Source organism: Osmerus mordax, chromosome 23, assembly GCF_038355195.1.
Source record: "Osmerus mordax isolate fOsmMor3 chromosome 23, fOsmMor3.pri, whole genome shotgun sequence".
Taxonomy (NCBI): domain Eukaryota; kingdom Metazoa; phylum Chordata; class Actinopteri; order Osmeriformes; family Osmeridae; genus Osmerus; species Osmerus mordax.
The window spans coordinates 7,443,872-7,471,864 of NC_090072.1; the positions used below are offsets into that span (position 1 = coordinate 7,443,872).

Genomic DNA, 27,993 nt, shown 5'->3' on the forward strand with positions numbered 1-27,993 from the left:
AGGGCAAGACCAGTGGAGGGTGTTATTTAGGTTAAATAAAGACACTGGATTATAGAAGAAATATATTTTTGGTAGACTGTTACTGGCTTCACACTCCATCACAGTAGGTGGCGGTGTGTGCACCTTCCAATTGGATGTGATCTGCCAACCAAAACCAAAGAAGAAGAAAAATAAATTGTTTGTCAATCTAACAGGTGGTTTAGATCAACTGGCATGGAGTAGATAGTGACAAGCCATAAAGAATTCAATGTTTGTTTCTTCCTGAAAGATCTTAAGTGGGGAAACAGTAAAAGATAATAATGCCAATTCACCCTTTCTCTGTAGAGCCATTTTGTCGCTACCAACATGGCTGTCACTTCACTGTCGACCAGGAATGGCTTGGCTCGACAGAAGGTTGCTGTGGAAGCCTGACGTTCAGAGAGAACCCAGCTGGAGTCAGGCTACCAAAGTCTGGTAAGGTATAGGCTTTGACATCTTCATATTTAGTTTTCCAGACTTTAAGCCATGTGGGCCTTGTAACATCAGGGGTAATTTGAAGACGGTATAGTGGTTGTTCTACACAGTGAGAAAAGTGTTGCTGTTGTAGGTATGTAGTTCTTCTCAGTGTTCATCCAATAGGGCTAGAGAAAAGATTTGTGACAATTAGATCTAGTTTTCAACTATTTTGCTCTGTAATTGAACTGTCTGTCAGTATAGGGGTATGATAAAAGCAACCAATCTGAAAAAAGACACATTTGACCCAGTGCTCGAGCAGAGAGTCTGTAACATCCTAATAGCTTGTATGCTACCGTAACCTCTCACCCATTGCACACTAACCTCCAATAGCATTAAACAGAGCCCCCCCCCCACACACACACACACACTTTGCAATGTGAAATGGCTTTCTTTATTTCCATCTCCTGCTCTCACATCGTCAGTGCAGCAAGAAGCCGAGATTCTCCCAAGTCACATTAACTGCAACTGTTGAGGTTATAGTTCTTATCACCGTTTGAAAGGAAATGATGAGAGATAATTGCAAGGATGTATTAGAGCAAAAGTTTACCTCTGTCCCATTTCTTTGTGTGAACCCATTAGCCATGCCCATTGTAGATGCTACCAAAGATTCCTTGCACATAATTCAAATTTAATATGCTCCACTTTGTGTGAGAATTTGATCCAACTCCAAGATTTCACTCTCTAAAGAGCAACTTTTCTGGCCTTTAGGGATTTGCCATGTTTCATTATCTGCATAGAATTCAGGAGGCTCAAACGGAGTGTGATATGATATACAATTGAGGCCTTTCATAGTCAGCCACAGTAAGGGCTAGAAGTTGCAACAAACTAGGCTACTGTCATTAAGTCAAACTTGACTGCATCCCCATTGAAAGATTTAGTATTTGTGGCAATGGAGTAATGTGACTAGGGGATTGCCATTTTGCACACGTATTTGCTGTTATTGACACACCCTTTTCCAGTACTGCATGTATGTACTCGAAATTGAAAACATTTAAAAGAGAAAATTATGCATTTTGGAACATCCACTGAATTGGCTCTACATTTATCGGCATGCTATCTTAATTTATTGACCAAAATATAAGTATCTTTAGGTTTTCATAAGGTTACTGAAATAATTAAAATATATAACTGGTACTTTCATGCTACTGTTGAAATGTTTAAAACGGCACACGTATGTATATTATGATAATTGTTCTCAGCAACATTGGTAGTGAGAAATTATTCTGGGCGTGTTAACGTTATAGCCCTATTCAATTCACATTACCAATTCAACTGTTGCAACACCCTCCTCGTGGGCATATGTACCGTAATGCCAATTGTGTCATGCTGCAGGGCTTTCACAAAGTTAGTTTTCGTTATTCTATTTAGTATCTGCCTGTTTATCAGTATCTTGTATCGTTCCGCCCTCGGAAAAATGTGTGCAAGGTTCTCTGTATAGAGCAGTAAGTTAAGGCATTGATGAAATTGAAATGTTTTGCTTAAGCTCAGCTATAGCTTTAATAAACGTTCTAATAATTCGCGTGGAGCATGTTGTGCAGATCAGAGGGACAGCGCGAGCTCAGTTGAACCTTATTCGCTGTCCATGGTGCTGAACAGATTCAACGCTCAACAAACACAAGTCTTTGTTTTCAGATTTAGTGGTACTGTGCACGTGGAAACAGAGAAAAGCACTCCTTTATTGCACTGTTAATTTACCAATGTATCAGGTTTTTTTTACTGAATAATGACCCGTAACTGACTGAATGCATGCAGGCTATTTCGTAAAACGTTGCATTTTACAAGTTGGACTGTTTATCAACTGTCCTGATGTCAAATGTGTATTTTGATATGCTACTATACCTACACAAATTATTTACCCGTTAAATAGGACAGACTGATTGTAAAATAGCCTATACCATCAAATGTGGTTCTTGGTCAAATTCGGAAGATGTAAGGCAATTTGCAGAAATATACTTTGTTTGACCACGAAATTACGACAGATTGTTTTGTTTTTCTGGCGCTGAAAACCTTCTATATGGCACTGGATGGCCAGTTATGTTCGATTTAAAATTCCATATTTAGAAAAACGCTTGAACATTTTGAATGACATGGAAAGGGGCGAATAGCATCTTTGGTGTGCTTGGATATTGAACCCAAGGAGGACCATGTATAGCCAATTATATTGAGGCACCACTCTGCATCACTGTGGATGCGGGGCGACTCCGGGTATACTTCCGCGTGTATGGTGTTCGTGTGTACGTTGAATGGATGAAACAGCGGAGAGGTATACGATTGCGGTGATACGGCCCTATATATGTGCTGACAGGACTATCTTCCTTTAAAGACAACCTCCTCCTTTCCTCGGTTTTCACTTAGTGATGTCGCGTATTTGTGTGGTGAACCTGTAAAGAGCAAGACAGGCAGAAGCCGACTTTTTTAATTATTTGATTCCTTTTATTTCTTCAGTTATTTTCCTTTCATTTGAGGCATTCGCTCAAAGGGACCCAATTCTGTATTCTGTTTTAATAAATATTTTATTTCATCCTTTTACCTTGTTTATGTGTTGATTTTTATGTTTCTAAGTTTGAGCTAAGAGAAAAGGCGGAATTCATATTTTTAGGCTATTGCCAAGTGTTTTCTTGATTCTCTATTTTCCAAGAGATTGTTTGCCAGAGGACGTCCGTAACTTTCATTTATAGACACGGTAAGATGTTTTACATATTTGCTCATTCATGTATAACATTTTAAATTTATATTTCGATCATTCTACCCTCAAATCCAGTGTATTAGACCATGTTCTGGTATAGCCCAAGACTATCATGCATCGTCTGTTAAGGACGCTTAAGTCGATGTTATCGTTTCAATTTCATTTGCATTAGCTACATTTCAAATGCATTAATTGTAATATGTATTTAGCATAATCAATCTCCTTATGCAAAATGTGAGTGTATAGTCATTGCATTCCAGTGTCAGCATAGCCAACTACAACACGTTGCGTGCCGGGAGAACGTGAGGTAGCTACTGCTTAGCTTATGCTTGCCTCAGTAGCCTATGTATACTTTTGTAATTTTAGTGATGGTTCTTAAATTTTATTGGCTATATGTGGTCTGTAAATGTTGATCTTAGACGCCCCGAGATTCGCGTTGGTTTGACCATTAAATCCCTTATAGCAACAATACTTTGATTTACTATTCGGAATGAGCCTTGTAAGGTGCATGCAACTGATTTCAGAAAATGGACTGTAGTTGAGCTCAACCATAGTCCATTATCATGCTTGGTCCGTGCTCTCCAATATAGCCTACTGGTGTGGTAAATACGTTCACATAGATTGCCTCTGGATTTAAGGCATACACTCCCTCATCAAAAGGCCTAGGTGTTTCAACTGTATTGCGCAATTCGAGGTGTACGTTTCTAGCTTTTCCAACCGTAGGCTACTGCCTAATGTTTGATTGAAACAGGCCTTTCCTGATACATCCTGACTGTTGAACATCATTATCTTTGGCGTAGGCCTATCCTATAGGGCCTACCATTTAATAACATTTGACATGAAGTCTAGGCTATCCTAATAATGTAGCCTGCCGCCTTCTACAGTATGCTATCAACGTCCAATTTTAAGTTCAGATTGATTTTAAGGCGGATGGCCGAATGCACACGTCTACTCATGACACATTTCGGCTTCTAGTGACTAATTCAATGCCTCTAGCAATGACGGTTAAATCACTGCCACAGCACATTTTCAGAGATTCCATGTGCCACACACTTGGAAAATTCGTGTCTCTAAAAAAGACATCCTGAGAAACACCAACTTGCAACTTCTCGGAATGCAAATGTTGTGTTTCTTTGACTGTGATTTACGTTCAGTAGAATTTAATACCAGACAGTCCTTTCGGTTAATATAGCCTACCTCAACACACCTGAAGCGAATTAAATGACCATCTCCTTGCAGCAACTGAGACGTGCACTCTTGTCTCTGATTGGCTGTGGTCTCCTCAGTTTACTTAGGGTAGTTAGTTTCCCGCCGTTGCCCCCCGATTGTCAAGCTTGCTAACTTTGGCGAAGAAGGAAGCAACTGATGCATGGACCTTATCACGTATCAAAATAGCTGTGCTCTGTATTTAGCATCTAAGGTAAGAGAACTTTAATGGCCAACACTGTAATTGATCCGTAATGTAAATTGGCTATGTAATAAAAAAGCCAACTGCAATGCAGCTAACACAGTCGAGCACAGTCACTGTTGCGGTTAGCTTATGTTGCTAGCTCTGTACTACTAGTAGCTAGGCCGGGTTGGTTGGCCAATAACTAGTCCGACGGCCGCACAAAATTAAGCGTTCTGAATTTAGCCAAACTCTTAATACAAGTTGTTTTTATTAGTTAGCTAGCCAATTGTGATGTAAAACAATGCAGTCGTGTTTCAGTTCGTGTCTGCGTGCTCTACTAATTTAAGAATCGAACTTGGGATAGTAGGTAGCTAGTTATGTACTTTATTAAAAAGCGTGAGGTGGTAGGAGCATTCACCTTTCAATTTTAAATTATTCAAGTTGCCTTGCATTCAATGTAGCAATTTCATTCTTTCATGCATTCTACATTTCTCAGTGCTGAATTGTTTATACTGTGACTTGATATAGACTACTTCGGATTAAGGTTTGGAGTCCCAAACCTGAACATTGATCTTGTAAATTGTATGTGACTAGTATTTGGAGCAAAACGTGATAATCACACAATACCGTTGCATATTTCATTAAACTTTCGTCACATTGAGAATAACAGTAAAAGTTTGGTTGCCACAGCAAAGATCTGTCCAATTTGCACCTTCAAGCAATTGCGTTTCCACCGCAGGTGTCACAGATTAACCAATTACTACAGTGCCCACGCTTAACTCGCCTACGTTTCAATCAATTGAAATGTTACTCGTTTTTGCGGACATCGAACCATTTTGATTTTTACATCCTAAAATGTAAATTTGAAGCCAGAATTTCATTTATATGATTTTTTTTTTAAAGTTAATGGAAAATCTACTTCCTAAATGTAGTTATCTTTGTCTAGAAGCCTATATTGGAGGGATGTGGAGCAACAGTATACGCCATAGTCTACTACAATACACCATCTCATAATGACCGCAGGAAGTGCGTTTCTGTCCCCTTTGGCTGACACCATAGTAAGGGATAGGGGTTCTTTTGGACATGCATACTTTTCCATACTTTGCTATAACAGGTCTTTTGTTTCATTGTGGGAGATAAAGGTAGGAGTTAAAGGTATCATAGACACTGTTAAAAGTATTTTATGTAGTACACCTTTCCCTAGCATTGAGGTGTCTCCTATTTTGTCAAGGTAGGCCTTTATTACAGTCTGTATAGTGCTTAGGGTTGCGTTATCTGACCTTGAGTACTGAACAGGCGGTGTGTCAAGATGCCTCAGCATTGTCTTAGGCATCTGGGTTCCAGTGAGTAGGCAGTCTGCAGTGAGTAATCGTCAGTCAGGAGGTCGTGAATACATTACGAATTGTCAAGCCAGCAACTGGAAGCGTGGCCAGTTAATTTACGAAGAGGCTGCTGATTCACATGTCAGCCACAGCCCCCCATGGGGGTATAGGGATGGGGAGGAGGGGCTGGGTGGCTACCAGAGGGATTGAGGGCGTGGTCTGCAGTCTGTTGCCCTGTACGATCCAGTTGACCCTGGCTTCTGAGTTGCTCTTGTGCTTCTGAAATCGGAATAATTTAATAACGATCTCTTTTTGAGTTTCGTTTACTTTATTCATCTTTCATAGTACTTTTAAGGATGTACTGTCTACAGAGCATTTAATTTTATTGTTGACTTAATTCAGTTAACATTTCAAAGTGGGAAGTCTCAAGTGGATGGGATGTTGTGTTTGTTACTATCCAAGGTGTTGTAGTAGAGCCAGCTAAGGTGTATTTTCACCAGTCCTCTTTCTTCTAAATCGACACAAGTTGAGGAAGAGTCAGGGGATGTTCACAATTGTCTATGTAATCTTGAGCCCAGACACTTGGCTTTCTAAATAAAGACCTGACAGACCTTCTAAATGAAAGGAGAGGGAGTGCACTTTTAAAGGCCAAGGTAGAACCTCGCTCCAAACAGCCCAGTGTGCGTCTGACTGAGAATGGGGTTAGATTACAGTGGGAGGTTCCAGTGTAGGTAAAATATTTCGACCCCCTTCCTTCCTCTTCTTCCTTCCCCCTCATCTTTTTTCTATCTCCTGCCCCTCTCTACATTTGCAGTGGAGGTTTCTGATGAGCTGTGTGGAGGGCTGGCATGCAGTGTTCAGCCCCTCCTCGTGTGCTGCGTGTGTACCACAGGGCGTCCCTCCCCCAGTGTGGCAGATCATTACCTGAGGCCTGCTCCGCAGTGTCCTTGGACCCTGTCACTGCGTCACAGACGCTCACACAAACCCCCCCCCATTGCATCTGGGTGGGCTGGAGGGTTCTCTCTGAAAACATGGATGCAAAATGAATGTATTGTGTGGAACTGGTTACGTATAAAGCAATGTTATGCTCAGTGTCCTGCAATACTTTCAGACTTGCATGTGTCTGATATTAAACCACATATTGATCCTGACTTTGGAGGAACTAGCCTTTAGCTGATTTGATTTTGCTTTAGCTTTTTCAGTTTCTGTTATAGATGAAGGTCCACATGTGTGTTAGAGAACCTTCCCTTCTGAAAAATGTAAATGTTATTGCTATAGGCAGGTGGTAAAGACACCATAAGACCCATTTGGAATCTAATCTTAATGTCATGTCCCCTGACCTCACACAACAAAAAGTATTAGTAAAGTGAATTTTAGGGTTAATGTAGTTAATTTGATTTGCAACATTCCACAGGAGCCTGAACCATATTTAAGAGGCTGGTAAGTGGTGCGTTTTAGTACCTTAGTCTTAGTCTGTGACTCGGATCAATAGTAATGTCAGAACTCCTTAGGCTTGGTGAATGAGGTGCTCCTGGATGTCTTTAATGGTAGGATGAGCGTGCTGGTGAGGTATTTGGAACACCAGCACACCAACATCTCACACATGCTTGCTTGATTTAATGCCAGCTGCAGTCCTTGGAGATCGTTTGGGTCATTTGGCTGAGCAGCTCTTAGGGAGTGGTAGATGAGCGGCCTTACTGTCACTTTGAAGTGCATGGCCCGGGATCTTGCCAGCAGATGTCTTTGACTTCTCACTGTGGGTCTCACTACTGGAGCTGTTCCCCATGCCTGCCATATTTTATATTTGACAGACTTCATATAAGAAAGAAAAGGAAATCTTATTGTGCCACAGTTTTCTATTGAGTTTGTCCATGAGAAGATATTCTAGATCTTAAGACTAGTTTTCATTACTTTAAGGCATTTACTGAGGCTGCCATTGAAAGGAAGAAATCTAACAGCCCTTTTGAAATGTTCAGTCTTGCTCAATGGCGGCTGCTGTGTGCTTTGTGTTCAGTTCGCTGCCAGGGGGCGCTCACTAGCATTCTTGGCTGTGCGGGTTTTAAAAAGCATCCTGAGCTTCAAATGAGCTGTGTTCTAAATCACCATTGTTAGTGTCGAGCAGTAAAATGAAATTCCAATGATGGTTCCAGAAAGCCTTCACAGAGGCCACTGTTTCCCCAGGTTGCTGTTGTCCTCCCTCATTCCTCCATTGATTAACAAACATGGCATATTCAGCAGATTATCATCAACTGCCTAGTCTCATCCTGCAGTCACTGCAGCCCAATTTCCCTGCCTCGTCGCTATGTCAATTAGCCACTAAGGCTTATGTGATGGCGTAACAGTTCCAACTTCTCTCAGCCTCAGTTGTCTTAAGTGTGTGCAGCCCACCAGCCATCTTTAGCAAGAGGCATCATTGGATGAAAGTCTAACCTAAGTGTTGGCAGAATGCTCCTTTAGTGTGTCCGGCAGCTGGCCATGAAATATTAAACACCCAGGGTGTCAAAAGCATTCAACCCCCGCCCCCAATAAATTTGTTGACCCTCTGCAGCCAAGACGTTCCTTTTCTTAGCATCATTGCGTGCGAGCGTTCTCCCTCTGTGAGACGGTTGTCAGATGTGAGAGGAGCAGTAACTAAGCTCGCTGCACTTTAATGAGTCTTAAAAGGAAGCCTGCTCTATTGGGTAAAGCGGTGGAGGTGCACGGGTTTATTCCAGCACTCTTGATGGAAGACATAAAAAGAACCTCATGATCTTTAGCTGCCTTTCTTTTTTTTTTGTACAAAAAACCCCAACCCTTCCCTGTTCTGCAAGGCCTCCAGGGGAACAAGATGCTCTGCTCTCAAATGCCAGCACTAGAAGCTAGTTGCTGGCTGGCTGCAGGAACCAAAAGCCTTTACAGAGATTTTTGTGCGAGGCCTCTTGCCAAGTTCCCTTTTCCAAGTGTTTATCTAATGAAATATTTCAGCCTTGTGGCAGTGTCTGTAGCAGGACAATAGCCAATGTTTGCACTCGTTGCTTCTTATTAAAGGTGAAACTATCATTTGAAGTTGAACTGAGTGGTTTCTTAGCATCACAGTTGGGTGCTCTGCATCTTATTCCTCATTTGACAGTTCAGCCAGTCTTGACATCAGAAGCTAATGTCAGTTCAGGGTTCAACATAAACATTTGTTGCGACTGGCCCCACGGGCCAGTGGGTTTGAAACTTACTGGCCCCAAGGCCATTTTTACTGGCCCCCCTCCAAAAGTTGTAATTTATCATTGTTACAACAAAACCAAAGACTTATAAGTTATGTTATTCTGTTAACATGTTTAACCATTTATTAAACACATCCTGGATATAAAAAGAACAAAAATGAAATCACATTTCTAGTGATAAAAAAATAATAAGGTAATAGTCAGCAAAACAATTGACTTTTAACCTCAAACATGACGTGCTCTCTTCCCTGCTGACAGCCATCTCTGCACGACTTTCTGGCTGAAACTGAAACCTCTGGTCCCTCAATGCTAATTTATAAAAGCTTCCATTGCATTTCATCAGTATGATACTAAGTACCCAAGTCGACACCATTCGGGACACCATTCGGGAACGAGGCGAACGGCTGGCCCGTCTTCACGTTGTTATAAGTCGTGCAATAACACGATGGGCATCTGCATTTAAATTCCTGACCAGCATGGTCAACGGCCTGGAAGATGGATTGTCAACCATCCGCTTAGCTGACACGCAAACCAGGTGCTGTCTGCTAGCTTGGCTGGTCAGGGATTGTTTTCGAAAATTGTCGGTGCCTGTGTAAAAAGATCCACTTTTGTCTGCTTTAGACGGGAACATAAGACAGACGACACAGTGCATCTTAGTTCCATTTAAAAAGTTGCTTCCGTTTGAACTCGTAGCTCTACTTTGCTGCCATCTTGACTTTTGTCTCGTGCCAGTTGTTAAAAAATGTATCGAGATTAGAGAAATTACAATTTGACAACCACTCGTCACTCACTACTCAACTCTTGATTTGCCAAATGTGCGCCCCACGAGCTGCAAAGTTATTTATGCATTTAGCAGATAGCAAAATATATGAAGGATGTTAACTTTTACGATGCAATTGTTTTTTTTTTCCATAAATAACTTGCAGTGGCCCGATCGGGCCAGTGAGTTGCTAGTTTAACTGTCCCGACGTTACTTTTTACTGGCCCCGGGCCATCGGGCCATTGCTTATGTCGATCCCTGCAGTTTAATAACTGCATTGCTTTGGATACCTTTGGTTAAAGTAGCATAGTGACTGGGTCTAGTTGTTTGTGTACAAGTGAAGATTTGAGAGAATATGAAGGAATCAGGCCTATGCAGGAGGAAGACCCTGCACTGCATCGTCAACTGTTAAGTGTGTGAGCGGTAGGAGACAGTAGAATGGCTTAGTCTATCTGATGAGCCAGGACACCTTAAAGGCAGTAGACGTGTGCTATGACGACTGAGACGATCTGAGGTTTGAATGCTAAAAATCGTCTAACCTTTCATTAATATTTTTAAGTGTTCCCACACCAGCCATATTGGGAGGACTGCAGTCTGTTTTCTCTTGTGGAGACTGCATGATCAGTTCTACGAGTATCCAGGTGCAGCCTAAATATTTTCTTTCATCAGTAAATTCTAGGTTGCATTTCTGAGGCCCTAGTAAAAAATAAATAAGAAGCTTACCAGTGGAGTTACAGCATCGACCTTGGTTGAGGGAAATGCCAGTATTTCTAATAGAATAGTTCCATTGTACCGGAGCTGTGTAGTGTCACTTCTTGATGTGCTCAGGTTTACTGAAAAATGTGAATGTGCTCAATCCATTTGGCGTCATTTGATTTCAATTGCTTTAGTTTAATGTGTGCAGGACTGGTTGCAGATATGTGAGACCCTTCCCAACTACTCAAAATACATGGTTTAAATACTATAGATGCATGTTACATGCATTGTTAATACATTGTATTAATGCTTATTTTGTCAACACTGTTTATTAAGGGAATGTTTGACGGCTAAGTAATTAAGAACCAACAGCCTTGCCAATTTGACAGTCAGTAGAAGACGAGTTTTGACTCCAGTGTTTCCTCTTCCACTTTGACTGGCATGCAGGTAAACTTATCAAGGCCAGTTGGAGTTTTGGCGTGGGAAGTACTTTCTTGTGAGCTGTCGTGTGTAGTGCCACACAAGAATGGCAGTTCAAAATTAAAGTGTTCTACGTAATCTTACGCAGCCAGGGTTAAGTAAACAGAAACTCTGTGGAAATAAACTGAAGTAGAGACTGTAAACAATTGATTAAAACGTGTCATTTGCGTCAAACAATTCAAAGCAAGTCGTCTTTCCATGCAAAGTTCAGTGTCAGACTGTTGCCAGTGGCAACATTTCTCTCTGCCTTGTGCATTTGCACTTGTAGCTAGCTTACATGAGTGGGTTGCAGACATTCATATGTGTAGTCACCTGTAATACCCTCAATATTCGATAGCTATTTAACACTTCAGAGAGGCAGTTTATACATCCATTAAAGGAAACAAACATGAATTCTGATGGTGTAGCCGGTATAAGTCTTTTTGCAATAGTAAGACCCCTACTTCTGCCATGCCTAGTTATTTACAACTGATGCAGTGTGCCAGTAGTGCAGAGATCTGTCTTCATGGCTTAGTGCAGCTCAACATGGCGGCAGACAAATACATTTTTATTTTTGGTCACTAATCGCTCTTCCAAACAACTTCACACTGTACGTCTGTGGGTCCTGAGCAATACACCTTGCGAAGTTCAGCTTTATTCAGTGCTCCTTTCTCAACATAATCGAGCCACAGACACGCATATTCCTGCCTTTTTTATAGTTTGATATCAAGACCAGACACTACCATCTTAGCCTCTGATGGTTAGCAGGGTGAGATTCACACTTTATTCCAAAGGGTCTTTAACACAATGAATGCCTTTTTAGAGTATAGGTTTCTTCAGTGGAGAAAGACCTGCTTATTTGTAGACTTACATTGTAGAATAACATTTACTGTCTTTTTCAGTATTAAGGAAAGATGCATTTAAAGCCAGTATAGCTTCTAAATTATTTAGAGTTGTTGGGCTGTACTGGTTAACTGGCTACTGGTCAAAATTCATTGTTGATCTGGTTGTGGTCAAGGGCAGCATCAGAGAACCTTTCCACCTCCCCTGGTTCTCCCCTCCATCAAGACCTCTTGATCATTACCCTCAAATCATAATCCATATGAAAGAGGAGATGGAGGGAGGAGAGGAGGAAACGAGCATGGGTAGTATCATGTGTGCTGTGAGTTTAGAGCTGTGGAAACAATGCAAAGCTGTGCATTTTTCTGTCAAACCTTACTTTAAAATAATCCTTTGGCTGTTAAATATCCTGTTTTCCATCCACTGTATCAAATGTAGCCATTTCTAGTAGCTCCTGAGAAATGTACGATAAAAATGTCTAATTTGATGATGCACTCTTGACTTGTTAAAATAAATGTGCTTTTCATTCCAAACTATCAGGCCACATGCACTTATTTTGTGCAGACCAAATCTGACACATGTTCCCCATGTAGAAATCTTTTCTTATCTGCTGGGACAAGAGATTTGATTGGGCTACACTTGAGGGAGTGTGTTTTGGACTGAAAAGCTCTTCCACAAAGGACACGAAAACATGACGTCCATTTGTGCTGCGTTTTTTGTTTGACAGTTTGTACCTTCGCTTGCCTCAATTATTGGAACAGCAATCTCTATAAATATGCAGAATAGACTTGATGCATATTCATAGGTTTGGAGGAAACTAGTCTGTAGTGATCAAGGAGAGGAGGCATATTCATAGGCTATGTGATGTTCTTTGATATATTAGTCTCTGAGCTGTGCTACTCTGGTGTGATGTTGGCTGTATGACTTGTCTAACGTCTCTGAAAAGTGGGTTGATCCCATGCTATGTTCTTGAATAGCAAGAGGGGGATTTTAATGCATAGTGTGCTGCACGAACAGCGTTGGTCGCTGTGCGTGTCAGTGTAGACTAGCAGCAGACGCGAGCGCCGTGACCCAGTTTGATTAGCGTTGTCTGATATCCGTCTGATCTCCCTGTGATGCACCCCATTCACTCATCCGATTGTCATCCCTCATATCTCTTGTGCCTTTTCTTCATGGCATCAACTCTTGCATATGTCTTCAAGTCTCGCTATTCATCCTTTGCTAAAGAGGAATTGTATGAAGGTGAAACACTCCCAGTATATAGCAACTCTGTGCATCGCCAGTGCAAAGACCCTCCTCCGCATCCTCTTCCACAATGACATGTGATCCCCACTGACTGTTGATGTTGTTGCTGCTGATCTAACATACAGTCCTTTTTTTCTTGTGTCACATTTTTGCAGACGGCAACTCCAAACTAACATGGCAGTCAGACTGTGCGATGTGGCTTCTCTGCTTAGAAGTGGCTCGTGGGCTGCCGAGCCTTGGACCGGGGTCTGTGGCTTTCCTTCTTGAACTCATTTGGCCAGCGTCACTCAGTGCTCAGGCCATACCAATGACCTTAAGTTCCCGCAACTTACTTTGGACAACCAAATCAAGTTGATCTGAGCCGATTGTGTTTTTTTTTTTTTTACTGCTCTCTTTTTCTAAGTTGGGGTTTAAATAGCTTCAAGTTGCCCTTGGGTATTTTGCTGTATTGGTATGGTCTAAAACTGTGCACTTAATTGTTGTTTTGTGTCTTTTTGAATGTATGTATTTTGATTATTGTATGACAGCTTTGGCCTCACAGAGCATGAAATTGACCATCTAAATTTGAAAATAATTAGTGTGTGTGTGTATATAATAACCCAATGTGGTTATTACTGTAATAATACTGATATGCATACTGCTTGTGTCTGGATGTGTTAACTAAGGATGTCTCTTCATTTCCCCTCTGGGAGATGCTGCTAACTGTAGCGCATCAGCCAAGCTGTGAAGAAGGGCCTGTACTCCCTCAGTTGCTTTACCAGCACTCTCGAGTCTCATGTCTAAATCTTTTGTTTTCATCACACACAGGCTATTTGGCTGAGAGTCGATACCACTGTTGACAAGTTTGTTCAACTGCACTAGTTTTGCCTTTGAAAGGCCTTTCTTAACATAACGCAACGCACAATTGCTTCATCAAAGTGTTTGTTTTCTGCCAGATGGACACATGCAATTAACTTGAGGAGCTTCTCTTTGCTTCATCCATAAACTTGAAAAGGACATCTGTCTGCTTAGTTTCAGAAACTATTATGGGTTTCCTTTAATATAAGGCATAATATAACCTTTGTTTCATTTCCAACAATAATCCATATTTGGAAAACGCTTTTAAATCTGGTGCACAGCCTGTGCTTTACAGTGGAAGGTAGGGTAAAGTTACAGATAGCCCAATTAACAGTATTCAATACTCATTTCCTGGGTTAGAATGTCTGGTCCCAGATGGTCATATTGGCAATTTCATTAAAAAGATTACTTGATCTTTTGTTTCAAGACTGATACATTTATGGAACATGCAGTTAGAGTAGCATGAATGTTTTTGTCATAGTGGAAACAGTGTTTCCCCTACCATTATATCAGGGGGGTGCCCCCCCTGGAAGGTCAAGTTCATTATTTTATTTTTTTTATATCGCGCCAGATCACAAAATAAGTCACCTGCCACCAAAGCTGTAAACCTAGGGGAAACACTGGGAAACCAGTAGAATAAAAAGATACAGTATAGCCGATAGGAAATGGAAGCATCCTTTTTTAACCGTCCACTAGCGGCTGCTCAATGGGCTTCAATAGCATGCGGTTCTGACTGGACTTTTTCTGTCTTTTTAGCAGGTGATTGCCGCCATGGAAACACAGCTGTCCAATGGGCCAACTTGCAACAACACGAGCAACGGCCCCTCCACAATCTCGAACAACTGCTCCTCTCCTGTAGAGTCAGGGAGCTTGGAGGACAGTAAAACTAACTTGATAGTCAACTATCTGCCTCAGAACATGACCCAAGAAGAGCTGAAGAGTTTGTTTGGGAGCATCGGGGAGATTGAGTCCTGTAAACTAGTGCGCGATAAAATAACAGGTAACGTAACTATGAATTATTAGATTTTTATTCGATTTATAACGTAAACCATTATGTAATTTAGCGTTATTTTGAATATATTTACATTATGCTTTTACCTTCAATTGTTGTGGGTGGGTACTGAAACAGCTCTCAATATGGGCTACTTTTAGCTTATGGTCTGTTGTACTGCTATGGCAATACTGCATGCCCCGCCACTCTCCCCTCCATGCGTGATACCTTTGGTCTCCTGTGTCACGAATTATGAAATCCCTGCATTTTGCCCCCAATTACAGCAGGGCTCTTGCATTCTGAGAGTATAGCCTACTTAGTAGAGGCGAAAGAGGGCTCTGACTGAGCTAAATTCTGTAATTAGATGCCATATCTAAGTGTAAACCATTATGAAACGTACCCAGCAGCAAACCAGATTGACTTACTCTATAAAGGACTGATTTAATTGTGGAATATCACTGGTTTCATTTGCACTGGAGTACAGAGGGTGTGCGTTGTCCTCCTAGCCACTAGCAAAGGAGGATTGCACCCCCCCCCCCTCCTCCCCCCCAAAAAAAGAAAAACAACACAACAACACACACCAGAGAGAAGCTGAACTGTTGTAGACAGCATCAGGTTTCTCCTGTGTTAATAAAGCACGTTTCCTCTCTGGCAGTGATCATTCATAAGGTTGGGAGCCCTATGAATGCATTTTACCTACTCGTGTCTGTGTACCTGTTCATGACCTTGTCAGCTGGGAGCTGACGGCAGGGACAGTTCCTACCACTCCTGGTAGCTGTGAGTACAGAGTCTGAAGGTCTAGAGGGGGGGGATCTGCAGCTGGTCAGAGTGCACACCGTCACTGCTTCTCAGACGTGACTGGATAGAGAATATCTGATGCCACCGTGTCAGAACTTCTCGCTGCGCAAGTCAAGGTTACTTAGACCTCCCTCCCATCTGCTGCACATAACTCAGTCTCCTAGGGACTTGGAAGGCAGTTGCGATGGAGAGCAAATGCATCTGTTTCATTAGCATTTTTACCCTGAGAAGTCAACACCGCCTCAGTCTAAGGCAGCCAACCCCTTTTCTTATGAATGGAGAGTGGAGGACATGTGAATGATTCCCACCATTGCAGATTTATTTAATGATGGATCTACACCCCAGGGTAGTCCGACTTCATTAAAAAGGCGTGCAAAAAAAAAATGGTACAACCACCTCTTTGGCTTTGAAAAATTCAGAACGTTAAATATTTTACAATGCACACGTGTAGCTGACCAGCATTCAAACGAGAGCCCGTCTATTTGCGTGCTTCTCTGTAGCTCTCCAGCTAGTAATGGTTTGTTTCGAATCTAAAAATGTATGGCTATCTCCAAGCATTTTTAAGCTAAGTGTGTTCCTGTCCTGACATGCCTACTTCTGCTTTTTTTTACTCTAATAAAAGGACCCCCATTCTCCCTAAAAACCCATTTGCAGTCATTATGTATAGGAACTGGTTGGCCTGGCAACAACCAGTGACACTGTAGCTCCCCACTTGTCTCTTTCAGGAGAAGAGATGCATTAGCATGTCATCTGGCCAAAGGCTCACTGTTTAGGGTGTCACATGGGGCATATGGGAGTAGCCCCCCCCCCCACACACACACACACACACACACACACACACACACACACACACACGAACAGGATGCATATTGGCAGTAGGGGGGAGTATGAACATGATCTGAAAATGGGAACTTATGTTTTGAATAGGGCTACTCTACTTACAGATGCTTCCATTGGCTTGTTATTCCTTGTTATACATTTTGAAATGCCCGTATTCATCCCAGTCGTGAATGTGACTGTGTGGTTTAACCACAGAGGATAGAAGTGTTGCCCTCCTGCCTAGCTGGCTAAGACGGGCTGACTGGTGATTTGGGTTTGGATTGTTTAGCAAGATTTCGGTGTAAACATGAGCAGCAGTGTTCAGCCCAGCCTTGTGAGGAGAGTGAGCACAAACATGCTCACCAAGCTACATATTTAACACGGCAAGTGAGAAAATTCTAAATAATTGACGTGCGCTGCGAACCTAAATGAATGAAACCGTTTGAAACCTACCTAGCGTGAAAAGACCTTGAGGCCCTGCAGTCCCCCGGTGCCTCCTTTCTCTAAGTAAGGTTACTCTCCAGGTGCTGCTCAGACCGCAAGAGAAGCGCTTTCAGGTCGAGTTAGTGGTGTGTATGTACAAGAACATGGGGTGCACCACACAGCGTTAATAGAAAAGATAACAGGTCAGTAAGTTTTATCTTGAAAGTGTTTTTTTTTTTGTGGAGTAAAGTCTGGTTGTTCCCGGCACAGTATGCTCGTCTTGCTGTTGAAGCTTCTGTGGTCATGCTGCCGTGTGCTGGGTATTAAGCAAAGTCATTTGCTGGTTGATAGAAATCAGGCTAGTTGACTTGTTGCCATGTTTGTTGGGTGGAAACGACACACATTGGCTTGGAAGGTTCTTTATTTGCTTTCCAGCTCCAATTTGGCCTGCTTAGAAATTATGCATTTACTAGCTTTTACACCAATAGCTGGAGAGAGAACAAAAAAACGTGTGAATTTGTAGATGAATACAAATAGGCAATAGGCCTGAATGTTGATGTAGACTACGCTCTAGTTTAAGCCCTACTTCTTATTTAACTAATGTAACAGCCACAGGCCCCTGTGGCTGTGTGTTTAGCTTAAGCCAACCTACTGCGGTGTTCCGGGGCCACCTCTTGTTGAATCCCACCAGAGAGCTGCCTTTCTCCCCTTGAGCTGCCGCTGCCCACCCTTGATGTCCTCCTCCTGGCTCGCAGCCGTAGACTTTACCCTGGGCCGTGGACCATGTCCTGTTTAAATGGGAGATCCCACCAGACATGCGCTCGCGCGCACACACCGCCCAGCACAACACGACTGGGGAGCCAATTACAGTATAGGCAGATGTTTGAGGCAGCCCCATATCGGAACAAAGAGAGGCAGGGGGACGGTTGCTGCCTCCACAGAAGGACCCAGAGTAATTGCTGCCTCAGACGGCGGTTTTCTTCCTCTTCACATGGCAGAACCCAGCGAGAGAGGGGAGCGGCTTTGTTTGCCCTCCAGGCTCCTGAAGAACTGTCATTTCACAAGCACATTTCAAAGGCTCTCGTGTTTCTCCTGGCTATAGCACTCCCCGAGATGCAAGGTGAATTTAAGTTTATGAACTGCTCTTCACGGTGTCTGAGGAGCCCGTGCTAGCGGTGACTCACGGTGTTGAGCCAGATAGTCCGAACCAGAGGTGGTAAGCCTTTTGCTGTTAATAGCAGCTAGCATCGGGCACATTTTTTAAGCAGAGAGCCCTTTAGAGCCCCCCTCTTGATAACCCTCATTGAATTTGAATCCCTGTTGAACCATGAAATCTGTGCATTTGATGTCGACAATATTAGCCTTCTTATGTAGCCGCCCGTGAACTTAGTTTGAGGGATAATTTGTATGTGCTACCAAGGGAGTAAGAACATATCGACTTGCAAGCCAATTTAAGCTAATCTCATATGAGGTTTCCATTTCATTCCGTTTTTTTATATTTTATTTATTAATTAAAAAAAATTGAAGTTGTTGCCTCCGCTGCTGCTTGTGAACTTGACTGGCAGTGGAATTGCACAGAGACCAAAATGGAGTGGGCGTAGGAAATTGAATTGCCAGTGTGCACATAAGGAGTGGGTGTCAATCCATTGTAGATTTTGGAGATAAATGATGGAGGGAGCCTCTGCGGACCTCTGCTGTGTCAGATGACTCACTGTGAACCGGAGGAACCGTCTGGTAATTTAAGAAAGGGTTGTTGTTTTTTGGTGTGTTAAAAAAAAAGAAATTGTGGATGATGGGCCCAGCTTCAGGGCCTAAATTGGCAGTTGTTTCAGACAGAATGTTAGTCTTCCTGTGTTCAGCAACAACCTCCTGGTTTCTGGTGATTTAGAGAAGTCATGACGGAGACAGGCATGCGTTGGAGGAGAGGAGGAGGAGGAGGAGGAGGAGGAGAGGGTGGGCTGTTGTGTTGCTCCAAAGGATTGAGCAATGTGCCAATTTGACCTTTGCAGCTCTCGATTTAACACTGATGGATTTGATTTGTTTGTTTATTTTGCTGCGTTCAAGCAACGTACTTTGGATCTTAAACCTTTTTTTTCCTCTTACAGGGCAGAGCCTAGGTTATGGATTTGTGAATTATGTGGACCCAAAAGATGCAGAAAAAGCCATCAACACCTTAAACGGCCTGAGACTTCAGACCAAAACTATTAAGGTAAGCCGTCATTGATGCATATGTGGTTTAATGCCATGAATTCATGTTTTTTAATCACTGTACACAAATCTTACCACATCTGCTTCGAAAGTGATGGATACCCCCACTTTATACCTACCGTATTTCCATCTTATCCGTGCAAGGGATGAAATTGGACCGGTTAAATATCCAACTTTATCATTAACTCTGGCGACTGGCATCAAGTTCAAAAACAGCCAGCAGTGAGAGGAGAAAATGGAGCCTTTTGTTAATATCGTCAGCACAGCTCCAGGCCTCGAGTATGTAGAGCAGAACAGTTTCTATGGTTGCATGTGCAGCGGCGGTGTGCGATGCCGGCACAGGGAGGTGGCTCCTATTAGCATTCATCAGGCAGCACAGGACAAGACATGCTGGAGAGAAACTCATTTGCTTCATACAGTGCATCAGGACCCTGTGAACGGTGGGCTCTGATTTATTGGATGTGATTTTTTTTATGACCCCCCCCCCTCCTCCCCCCCACGGGGCTGTGCGAGGCGTCATCTGTATTTTGCCGAGGAGCAGGGGAGAGGGAGAAAATGGCTGCATGCAACACACACGAAAAAAGAGGCTGCATTCAGAGATAATGAATGGATTTTGAATGGCACCAAATTGTGTACTGCAAGCTTGATTACCGTAAATGTATATTGAGGTTGGGGGAGGTGTGTCAAGCAGATCCATTGTGCTTGCATGAATCAAACATATCACTACCCCCCCCCCTGCTCCCCACACACACACCTACCCACACACACACTAGCTCCAGCCCAAACCTCAGAAAGTAGAACACCATTTTCTTTTCTTTTTTACATCACCGAAATTCTCCAGCTGCTCTGTCAGAAGTGCAAATAAACCCAAGTGTGCCAGAGGAATCTACTTTGCAAGTATTAGCATCATATGAAGTGAGACAGTACGACTGGGGAGGGGGGAGAGTCAGCTTTCACCCCCCCCCCCCCCCCCCCCCCCCCCCGGACATCTCCCCATCAGAGCAGGGGGGGGGGAGAGCAGGCGGAGGTCTCATCGATCGGGGAGCACCAAAAGGGATCCTATTTGGAGGTTTAATTAAAGCAAGTGAATTGTATTGATACTATCCATCGGGCGAGGTTGCGAGCAGGCTTAGGCGCAGCACCATTTAGCGGGCCTGACACTGTAATTAAATACGGCGGCAGTGCACTCTCCTGATAATAGACGGCCCTGTCACAGACCTGCAGGCGCCCAGCACTGGGAGGAGCAGGATGAGGCAGGTACACACACACACACGTTGATCTCTGCACATACACTTTGTAAACTCACTCAGGAAAAGCGCAACCACACCCGTCCTACACAAGCTGTGTGCGTGAGACACTCTCACACACAAGAAGGATTGTGCTCTGAGGAAAATGAATTGATATGACTGCTCAGGGGTGTAATGATGTATTGATCCCCAGCACATGGTGGCTGACTCTGGTCCCTGTCTCTCCTCCCCCCCCCCTCCCCCCGCTTTCTATTACTTGGCTGTGTTTATGGACAAATGTTGATTTATGACTAAGTCAGAGACATTGGTTTGGCTCACGAACAGAGAGACAGAATCCACCCCTCAATATCTTGACTGTTCAAGGAAAACCAATGGACACATTAGTCAATGCAGGCTTGGGTGTCTCTGTCATAAATACAGTACCAGACTGACCCGGCTCAGCAATCACTCCACAAATCTCCAGTCACCTCTGTTGAGTGGTTAGGACTCTGACCCTTTTCTCACTGTAAAAGGACTCCCCATACACAACCCCAACACACAATACCTGCCGCTCTACTAATTTAAACATGGAAATGTATGAGAAGAAACCCCTTTTATTCAAATGAAACGCACCAACATGCAGTGCCATAGAAACGCGAGGCTCAAAGCCTGTTCAGGCCATGCTGTGTTTAGTTGTTTTTCGTCTGTGCAGAAACACTTAATGTCAGTCCCAGGGCCTGGTCCCATCCCTGCTGTTCACACACGGCTTCGTGTTGCTGGAAAGATCCAGACCCCATCAGAGGAGAGGCAGAAGTCCGCTCATGAATATGTATTCCCCCCCCCCCCCCTTTTAACTATTCCAGAAGTATTTTATTTTATCTATTAATGCGGCCTATATGGTGGGGGGGAGAAGATGGTGTGTGGGGTGTTTGTCATTGAATTTATAGCTTTTAATTGTCCTGGCATGCTTTAGGCCCAGACATGAATACATAAGACAGAGCATTCTCTTATCGTTTCTCGAGTGAGCGTGGGGCTGTGGTGGCGTTGTCTGGACGAGTGCTAACGCGTCCTCCTGGATTCCCTCCTGTAGGTATCCTACGCTAGGCCCAGCTCGGCCTCCATCAGAGATGCTAATCTGTACGTCAGTGGCTTGCCAAAAACCATGACTCAGAAGGAGCTGGAGCAGCTCTTCTCTCAGTACGGACGCATCATTACCTCGCGCATTCTGGTGGACCAGGTGACCGGTGAGTAGGAGGTGACAGAGCCCCCCCCCCCCCCCCCCCCCCCCGCTGTTTCTCCCTCTCTTTTTCGCTCTCTGTCTGCTTGCAGTGCCCCCTGCCCCCCCCCCCCCCCCCCCCCTCCCTCCAGACTGGCATTTTCTGACAAACCAGCCAGAGGAATGCATCATAGGTGTCCGTCTGCGGTCTCCAAAATGCAATTTTCCACTGGCGCCATTCATAAATATGCATAGATGGATGGAATATGAAATGGCCGTGGAGTTAGAAGACTCTGTGATTGGTAATTTCTTCTGCCTCTAACCCCCACCCCCTCCCCTGATTCCCCTGTCCTCATCCCCTAAGGTGTAGCTGTAGCACTGGGTTTTCATGGCAAGAAATGAAATACATTTACAGTTATAATCTCCATTTCCCAACTGCCATGTGGAAATGGAATCCTTATGAAATACTAATAAACAGAATCTTGTGTTCACCGAGCCATTTCCTGCCTCCTCTACAGAAGAAATTTACAATATTCTCCCAGGCAAGGATTAGAGAAGGCTTCCATATGTCATTTTCTTTTGCCAAGCCAATTTTAGTATGTGTTTTTGTCTTCAATTTAAAAATGTGACTGCAGAGCAAGTGTGTGTAGTACGTACTAATGTATCCGCTGTTTTCCATCTGCAGTCATATTTCTGGTACCCTAGTCTGCAACCATCTTGAATCCTGTGGCTTATTTCCTACATTGATACATTTCCCTCATGGGAATTGTAGTTCTGATGTGTTAAAGACTACTTAGATTTATTTAAGCAGTCTGGAGCTTTGAGCAATGACCCAGTTTGACCACAAATGTTGATATCCCTGTATCTGTCATGGATAATCTCTTTAAATTGCAGTGACTGTATTGATGTGCGCAAGCCCATTGCGAATCGATGAGTGATGGAGTGGGGGGGAACCTTGCTATGCGCACATCTAAACAACAGGCTCTGACGTTTCCCCAGGAGTTTCCCGAGGGGTGGGGTTCATCCGCTTCGACCGGCGAATCGAAGCAGAGGAGGCTATCAAGGGCCTGAACGGCCAGAAGCCGCCCGGCGCCACCGAGCCCATCACGGTGAAGTTCGCCAACAACCCGAGTCAGAAGACCAGCCAGGCGCTGCTCTCCCAGCTCTACCAGTCGCCCAATCGAAGGTACCCTGGACCCCTCGCACAGCAGGCACAGCGTTTCAGGTAACGGGGCACACCCACAACCAATAATAATGATGATTAGAGCTGAGCCAAGGAACACCAGAGATGGAATCGTTTAGGTGTTAGGCCCCTAAACTAATGGAAATTGTCCTTCAACTCGGTATTGTCGAACTGTTTTGTGTTTGGTCTATCAATTCTCCAACTTTAATTTCACAACCACACTTTGCTGTGTACGTCCCATTGCAAATTAATAACAGACACTTTTATATAGAGATGATTTGTGTGTGGGGAGGTGGGTTGACTCGCATGTAATGGGAAACTTGTACTTATAAGGATATTGGTCACAGGTGTTTAATGTCACTCTTTGTACTGTATGTAATTGATCACTTACAACAATTACATAAAAGCATGGGTCTTCATGGTCCATCTTTGCCTCTGGTGGACCTTTTGACAAAGGTTAATGTCAGTGGGGTAATCAGGAAATGGTTTCCTTGGGGATAACTTGTTATCCCCACTTGGAACCCTCCAGTTGGCTTGTTTGATTCCCAATGTGTAGGCATTTTTGGCATAATATATGAAAATGTGTTCCATCAATGCACCTCTGGTTATGTGCTTCTACTAACACCTTGTTTGGTTTTTATTTTATTCAGGTTGGACAATCTGCTAAACATGGCTTACGGAGTGAAAAGGTAATTTATATATTCAAGTCCTCTTTCCTGGGTGTGTCTGCAGCTAAATAAGGCAGAGACACCCAGCCACCCATGAACCTCCAGGTTCCCCCCCCCCCCCCCCCCCCCCCCCCCAATATCTCCACAGCTTCGTGGGTGTGTATGCCCAGGGGGGTTTCAGGCCTGCCAGTGTGTAGTGAAGTGTGCCTGGTATGTGAGGCTAGATATTAGTGTATGTTTGTTTTTCACACGGGGTGTGAGGGAGGGAGGCGGTCAGGGGATAACGCTCTGCTACGCTCTGAGGCTGATTCACCCTGGCAGGAGAAAGGCCAGTGACGGGTCACATGTCACACAGCCAGCCCCATACCTGATCCTGTGACCCTGGGCATTCTCTTTCTCCATCCTCCCTCCTTCATCCCTCTCCTCATCCTCCCTCTCCTCATCCTCCCTCCCCATGCTCACTCTCCCCATCATCCCTCCTCATCCTTCCTTTCTCCGTCCTCCCTCTCCCCATCCTCCCTCTCCCCATCATCCCTCCTCGTCCTCCCTCTCCCCGTCCTCCCTCTCTCATCCTCTCTTTCTACATGCACCTCCACCATGGCCTGCTCTGGACTCTCGTAGCCCATGTTTTTCACTACATTTATTTTATACTTGAGTTGATGCAATTGGTTTTCTGATTCATACTTGCAACCATAAGTCCTCTTCATTTGCCTGTCCTTGGACTTGACAGCTTTCAGTCATGTTTTATTACACTCGCATTTCAGTATTTCATACTGCTAATTCTCTCCGAATTGATCTATAATAACAAATGTTGTCCTCTTTAAAACATCTGCTGCCTTTCAAGAATGTCCACAATGAACAGTTTGATTGAGCTCAATTTCATAAAATGCCTCCCAGATGCCTGATTAGAAGTACAGTAAAGCACAAAGGCCCGTCACTGGTGATGGTCGTTTTGTGATTCTCCCCCCCCCCCCCCCCCCCCCCGCTTGTCGGCTGGTGTCTTGGTTGCCTAATCTCTCTCCTGGTCCTTGATGCTGCGAGCACACCTGTCAGGCTGCATGTTCCCTGAGATGCCAACTGGAGCAAGTAATCTCATCTGACACCTGCTGAAATAATTCATGCCCTCCCATGCACTTTGGTTTTTGTTTCTTCAAACTGCAAAAATTCCATTTACCTACCAAGCAGGATTTCAGGCTACTTTTATTCTAGTCGTTTGAGTAACAGCCAATATTGCGTCGCACCCTTCAAAGCTTTTGATCTCTAGGAAATCCATCCCATCCTAATTCATAGGAGTGGGTCAGTTTAGGAATTAGGCCATTTTGCCTTAAAAGTTAAAGAAGCCTTTCAAAATAGACTCATCTCGAGCAACATTTTACCTCCAAACAGTCAACTATCATTGCCAGTGGTATGAGGACCTCCTTATAAATTAAACTACAGCTACCCAATAAAATAAAGATGCGTTAGAAATTGGATATTCTTTATGACCAATGTCCAATAACCTGCTCAGTTTATACTGGGTACTTTGTCTGTCTTCGGGAGTAATATGCGTTTAATCAATAACTCATATGGTAGTCTTTGAAACATAGTAGTCTTTGAACTTCTACACCAGAATGTCCACTGAAGCACAGCAAAGAACTGAAGCACTAAAAGACTCCCAAATGTATAAATTCCCAAAGGTTAGTTTCATCATCCTTTCTGCAGAGCCCCTTGTGAGTTCCAGTTAGGACTCCCAAGTGATGCTTCCATGTAAGAAACGCTTCCCTGTTCTCCGTCGTCCTGACCCGGGCTTGTTTTGTTTTTCTACAGCAGGTTCTCCCCCATGGCTATCGACGGGGTGACCAGCCTGGCTGGCATCAACATCCCGGGGCACGCTGGCACTGGCTGGTGCATCTTCGTCTACAACCTGGCTCCAGACGCAGATGAAAGCATCCTGTGGCAGATGTTTGGGCCGTTTGGCGCCGTCACAAATGTCAAGGTCATCCGCGACTTCAACACAAACAAGTGCAAAGGGTTCGGATTTGTCACCATGACCAACTACGACGAGGCAGCCATGGCCATCGCCAGCTTGAACGGATACCGCCTCGGAGACCGAGTTCTGCAAGTCTCGTTCAAAACCAACAAAACGCACAAAGCCTAATACCCACTCAGATTGTTTATAGAAAACTCTACAGAAAAATGGAAACCTACCGACCATAAACTTTCTACATTAGTAAAAACATCTTTGTAAATCAATGTTACGAAGGGAAACGATATTTAGCGTCCAACAATGTGATTTTCATTTTTTTTCCTTCATTGCTAGGCTTTCAAATTCTTACACTACTTTATGTTGAACCAGAAAAAAAAATACTGCAGGTTTTCACACCTGTGACGTTGCATTCTCTTGCTGTCTTTACAGATGGACCTTTTAAAAATGTTACTGATAGGTTTTTGTCGTTTTGTTGCACATCTGCTTTGAAACAGTAAGTCTTGTAAGGCTTTGTGTAGTGATTTACTTTGTATTTTTCTGTGTTCTGATTTGCCTTAGGTGCGTTTGCGTCTTAAGTGGTTTAACAAAGTGTTTATTTGAAAATAATTTGCAGTTTTGTAAGTATTTTGTTTATCGTATTAATATGAGTTGGTTATTGGTTGGCTGCATAATGTTGCTTATTGTAAAACTAATGGCGAAAAAGACAAAAAAAATTCTTAAAGCAGTACCTTGCCAAAGAGCTAAGAACCTCTTTGATGTGGGTTTAAAAAGCATCTATTTTTATAAAAAGAAAAATTTGGAGAAACTTTTTACTGGACCTGGAACAAATATTTTGACTTGGATACTTTGACAAATATCTTCATATGACACCTTGTGAGCTTTTGAACTTTACCAGAAAGTTTGCAGTGGTTGAAATTTCTGGAGAGATTTATGATGTAAAAGATACCTTTTGAGATCTTTGTATTATCTTTAGATTCTAGAATCAATGGCAGTGCTGGTTTCATTTGTAAAATCATCTGTGGGTTGTCCTTACATCCTGGTTGTTATATGACTAGCAACTCGCATTCAGATTTGATTTGGAAACAGACAGAAAAATACAAAGGTTTATTCGCAAAAGTGCATGCAAAATTATAACATGGAAATATCTTAAAGGTAAAGGGGGGATAAAAATCAGTTCTTCCTAAATGATTCCCTTCAGACAGCTCATGGTGTTTTGTGGTGTACTTATACTATATCATTAAAGACTGGTTTTGTCTTGATCAAACCAATAAGGGTTGTACCTGCTTTGTATGATAGGGAGGAAGACAAGCCGAGAATGGCAGCAGCTATGAAAAGTAGTTTGAATGAAGAATGGGAAGGATTACTCCTGAGCTTAGAGCTATGTAAATAAGTCCTTTTTTATGTTGAGTATTTGCCTAACTTAATTGAGTTTTTTTGGACTTTATTGCAAAAGTGCTTTTTTTTTTCTTTTTTTAAGAGTACGTAGTATGATTTAGATTTTTGGATATTGCCTTTTGTTTCAGTTTTGCTGAAAGTTGTTTACATTCAGTTGAAAAACTTGATTTGTTGTCCTATGGACTACATTCGTCCTATGGAGTTGTTGGTTTTCTGGTCTGTAGTCTTGCTTTGGATATAAAAAAAACTATAGACTTTTTTTGTTGTTTTTGTTTTATATATAAACATTATAGATATATATATTTATGTGGTAAAGAATGGATATAAACCACAGTTTTGAACTATTTGATTACTTTTTTTTCTTCATATTCATATATACATAATGCATATAACCTGTCTTAAAAATCGTAAAAGGTGTATATTGCTTTATTCACTTTGGGGAAGAACAATGAAGCAGTTCGTGACCATAGCAAAAAGGGGTCGCAAGAGATTGCCGAACAACATCTTGCTTATCTCGAACAAACAGAGGCTGGTCGGGCCTTAGATGCACTGAATACTGCACCTGCATCCTGCTTTGTATTTAAACTAATTACTAGTCATGCTTCCCCTTAAAATGAGCAGTGTGCTATGCATTATATATTTATCTTTGCGACTGCTTTTTCTTTTTGTTTTCTCTTTTTTGTTTTCTTCTTCCCTTTATCGTTTGAACTTTTAGTTTTCCCTTTTGTTTCCTTGTAGAAGTGAAACTTTGAGTCTAGATGAGCTGAGCCCCTCCTGCTGCTCTGGGGTAGGCCTGCCTTGTCTCATTCCAGACCTCACTGCTCTTCATTCAGAGGAACACCGAGAACCACCTCCATGGCCCATTGGTGTGTTCCCACGCTGAAGCAGTGATGTTCTGGCATGACATAACAGGACCCTCATGCCCCCACTACATCTCAATTCTAAATGTGAGAATGATTATTTATTTGAAGTTGTACAGTATGACTTGGCTCACAGCATTTTTTGGGGGGATAGAATATATCTTTTTGTTGAGTATTTAAAAGGATGTACATGTTTTTTTCTTTGTGTTTGGAATACAATACTTACTGTATTTTTTCATGTTCAGTACATCAATAAATAAGTTGAAGGGAAATGCAATTCTGTGGATGGGTCTGATGTGTACTGCTCAACCTCCTT

At 43.0% G+C, this 27,993-nt stretch overlaps 1 protein-coding gene across 2 annotated transcripts; it reads left to right on the forward strand.

The window, feature by feature from the left end:
• Positions 1-3,045: 3,045 nt before the first annotated feature.
• elavl2 (ELAV like neuron-specific RNA binding protein 2) lies at positions 3,046-26,020 on the forward strand. Of its 2 annotated transcripts, none has more exons than XM_067261230.1 (8): positions 3,046-3,178; positions 13,243-13,333; positions 14,681-14,924; positions 19,061-19,164; positions 21,480-21,633; positions 22,605-22,830; positions 23,439-23,477; positions 25,263-26,020. In XM_067261230.1, exons 2-8 carry the CDS (start codon positions 13,262-13,264, stop codon positions 25,591-25,593), a joined length of 1,170 nt encoding a protein of 389 aa, XP_067117331.1. In that variant the 5' UTR covers positions 3,046-3,178; positions 13,243-13,261; the 3' UTR covers positions 25,594-26,020. The 2 variants fall into 2 exon arrangements, with proteins under 2 accessions (XP_067117331.1, XP_067117332.1); XM_067261231.1 differs by having other exon boundaries at positions 25,266-26,020.
• Positions 26,021-27,993: the final 1,973 nt, after the last annotated feature.

Coding starts and splice junctions, on each gene's coding strand:
- elavl2 (XM_067261230.1), top strand. CDS start 13,262: ATGGCAGTCAGACTGTGCGATGTGGCTTCTCTGCTTAGAAGTGGCTCG. Junction 13,334..14,680: donor CTGCCGAGCCTTGGACCGGG/GTCTGTGGCTTT, acceptor CTGTCTTTTTAG/CAGGTGATTGCCGCCATGGA. Junction 23,478..25,262: donor ATGGCTTACGGAGTGAAAAG/GTAATTTATATA, acceptor GTTTTTCTACAG/CAGGTTCTCCCCCATGGCTA.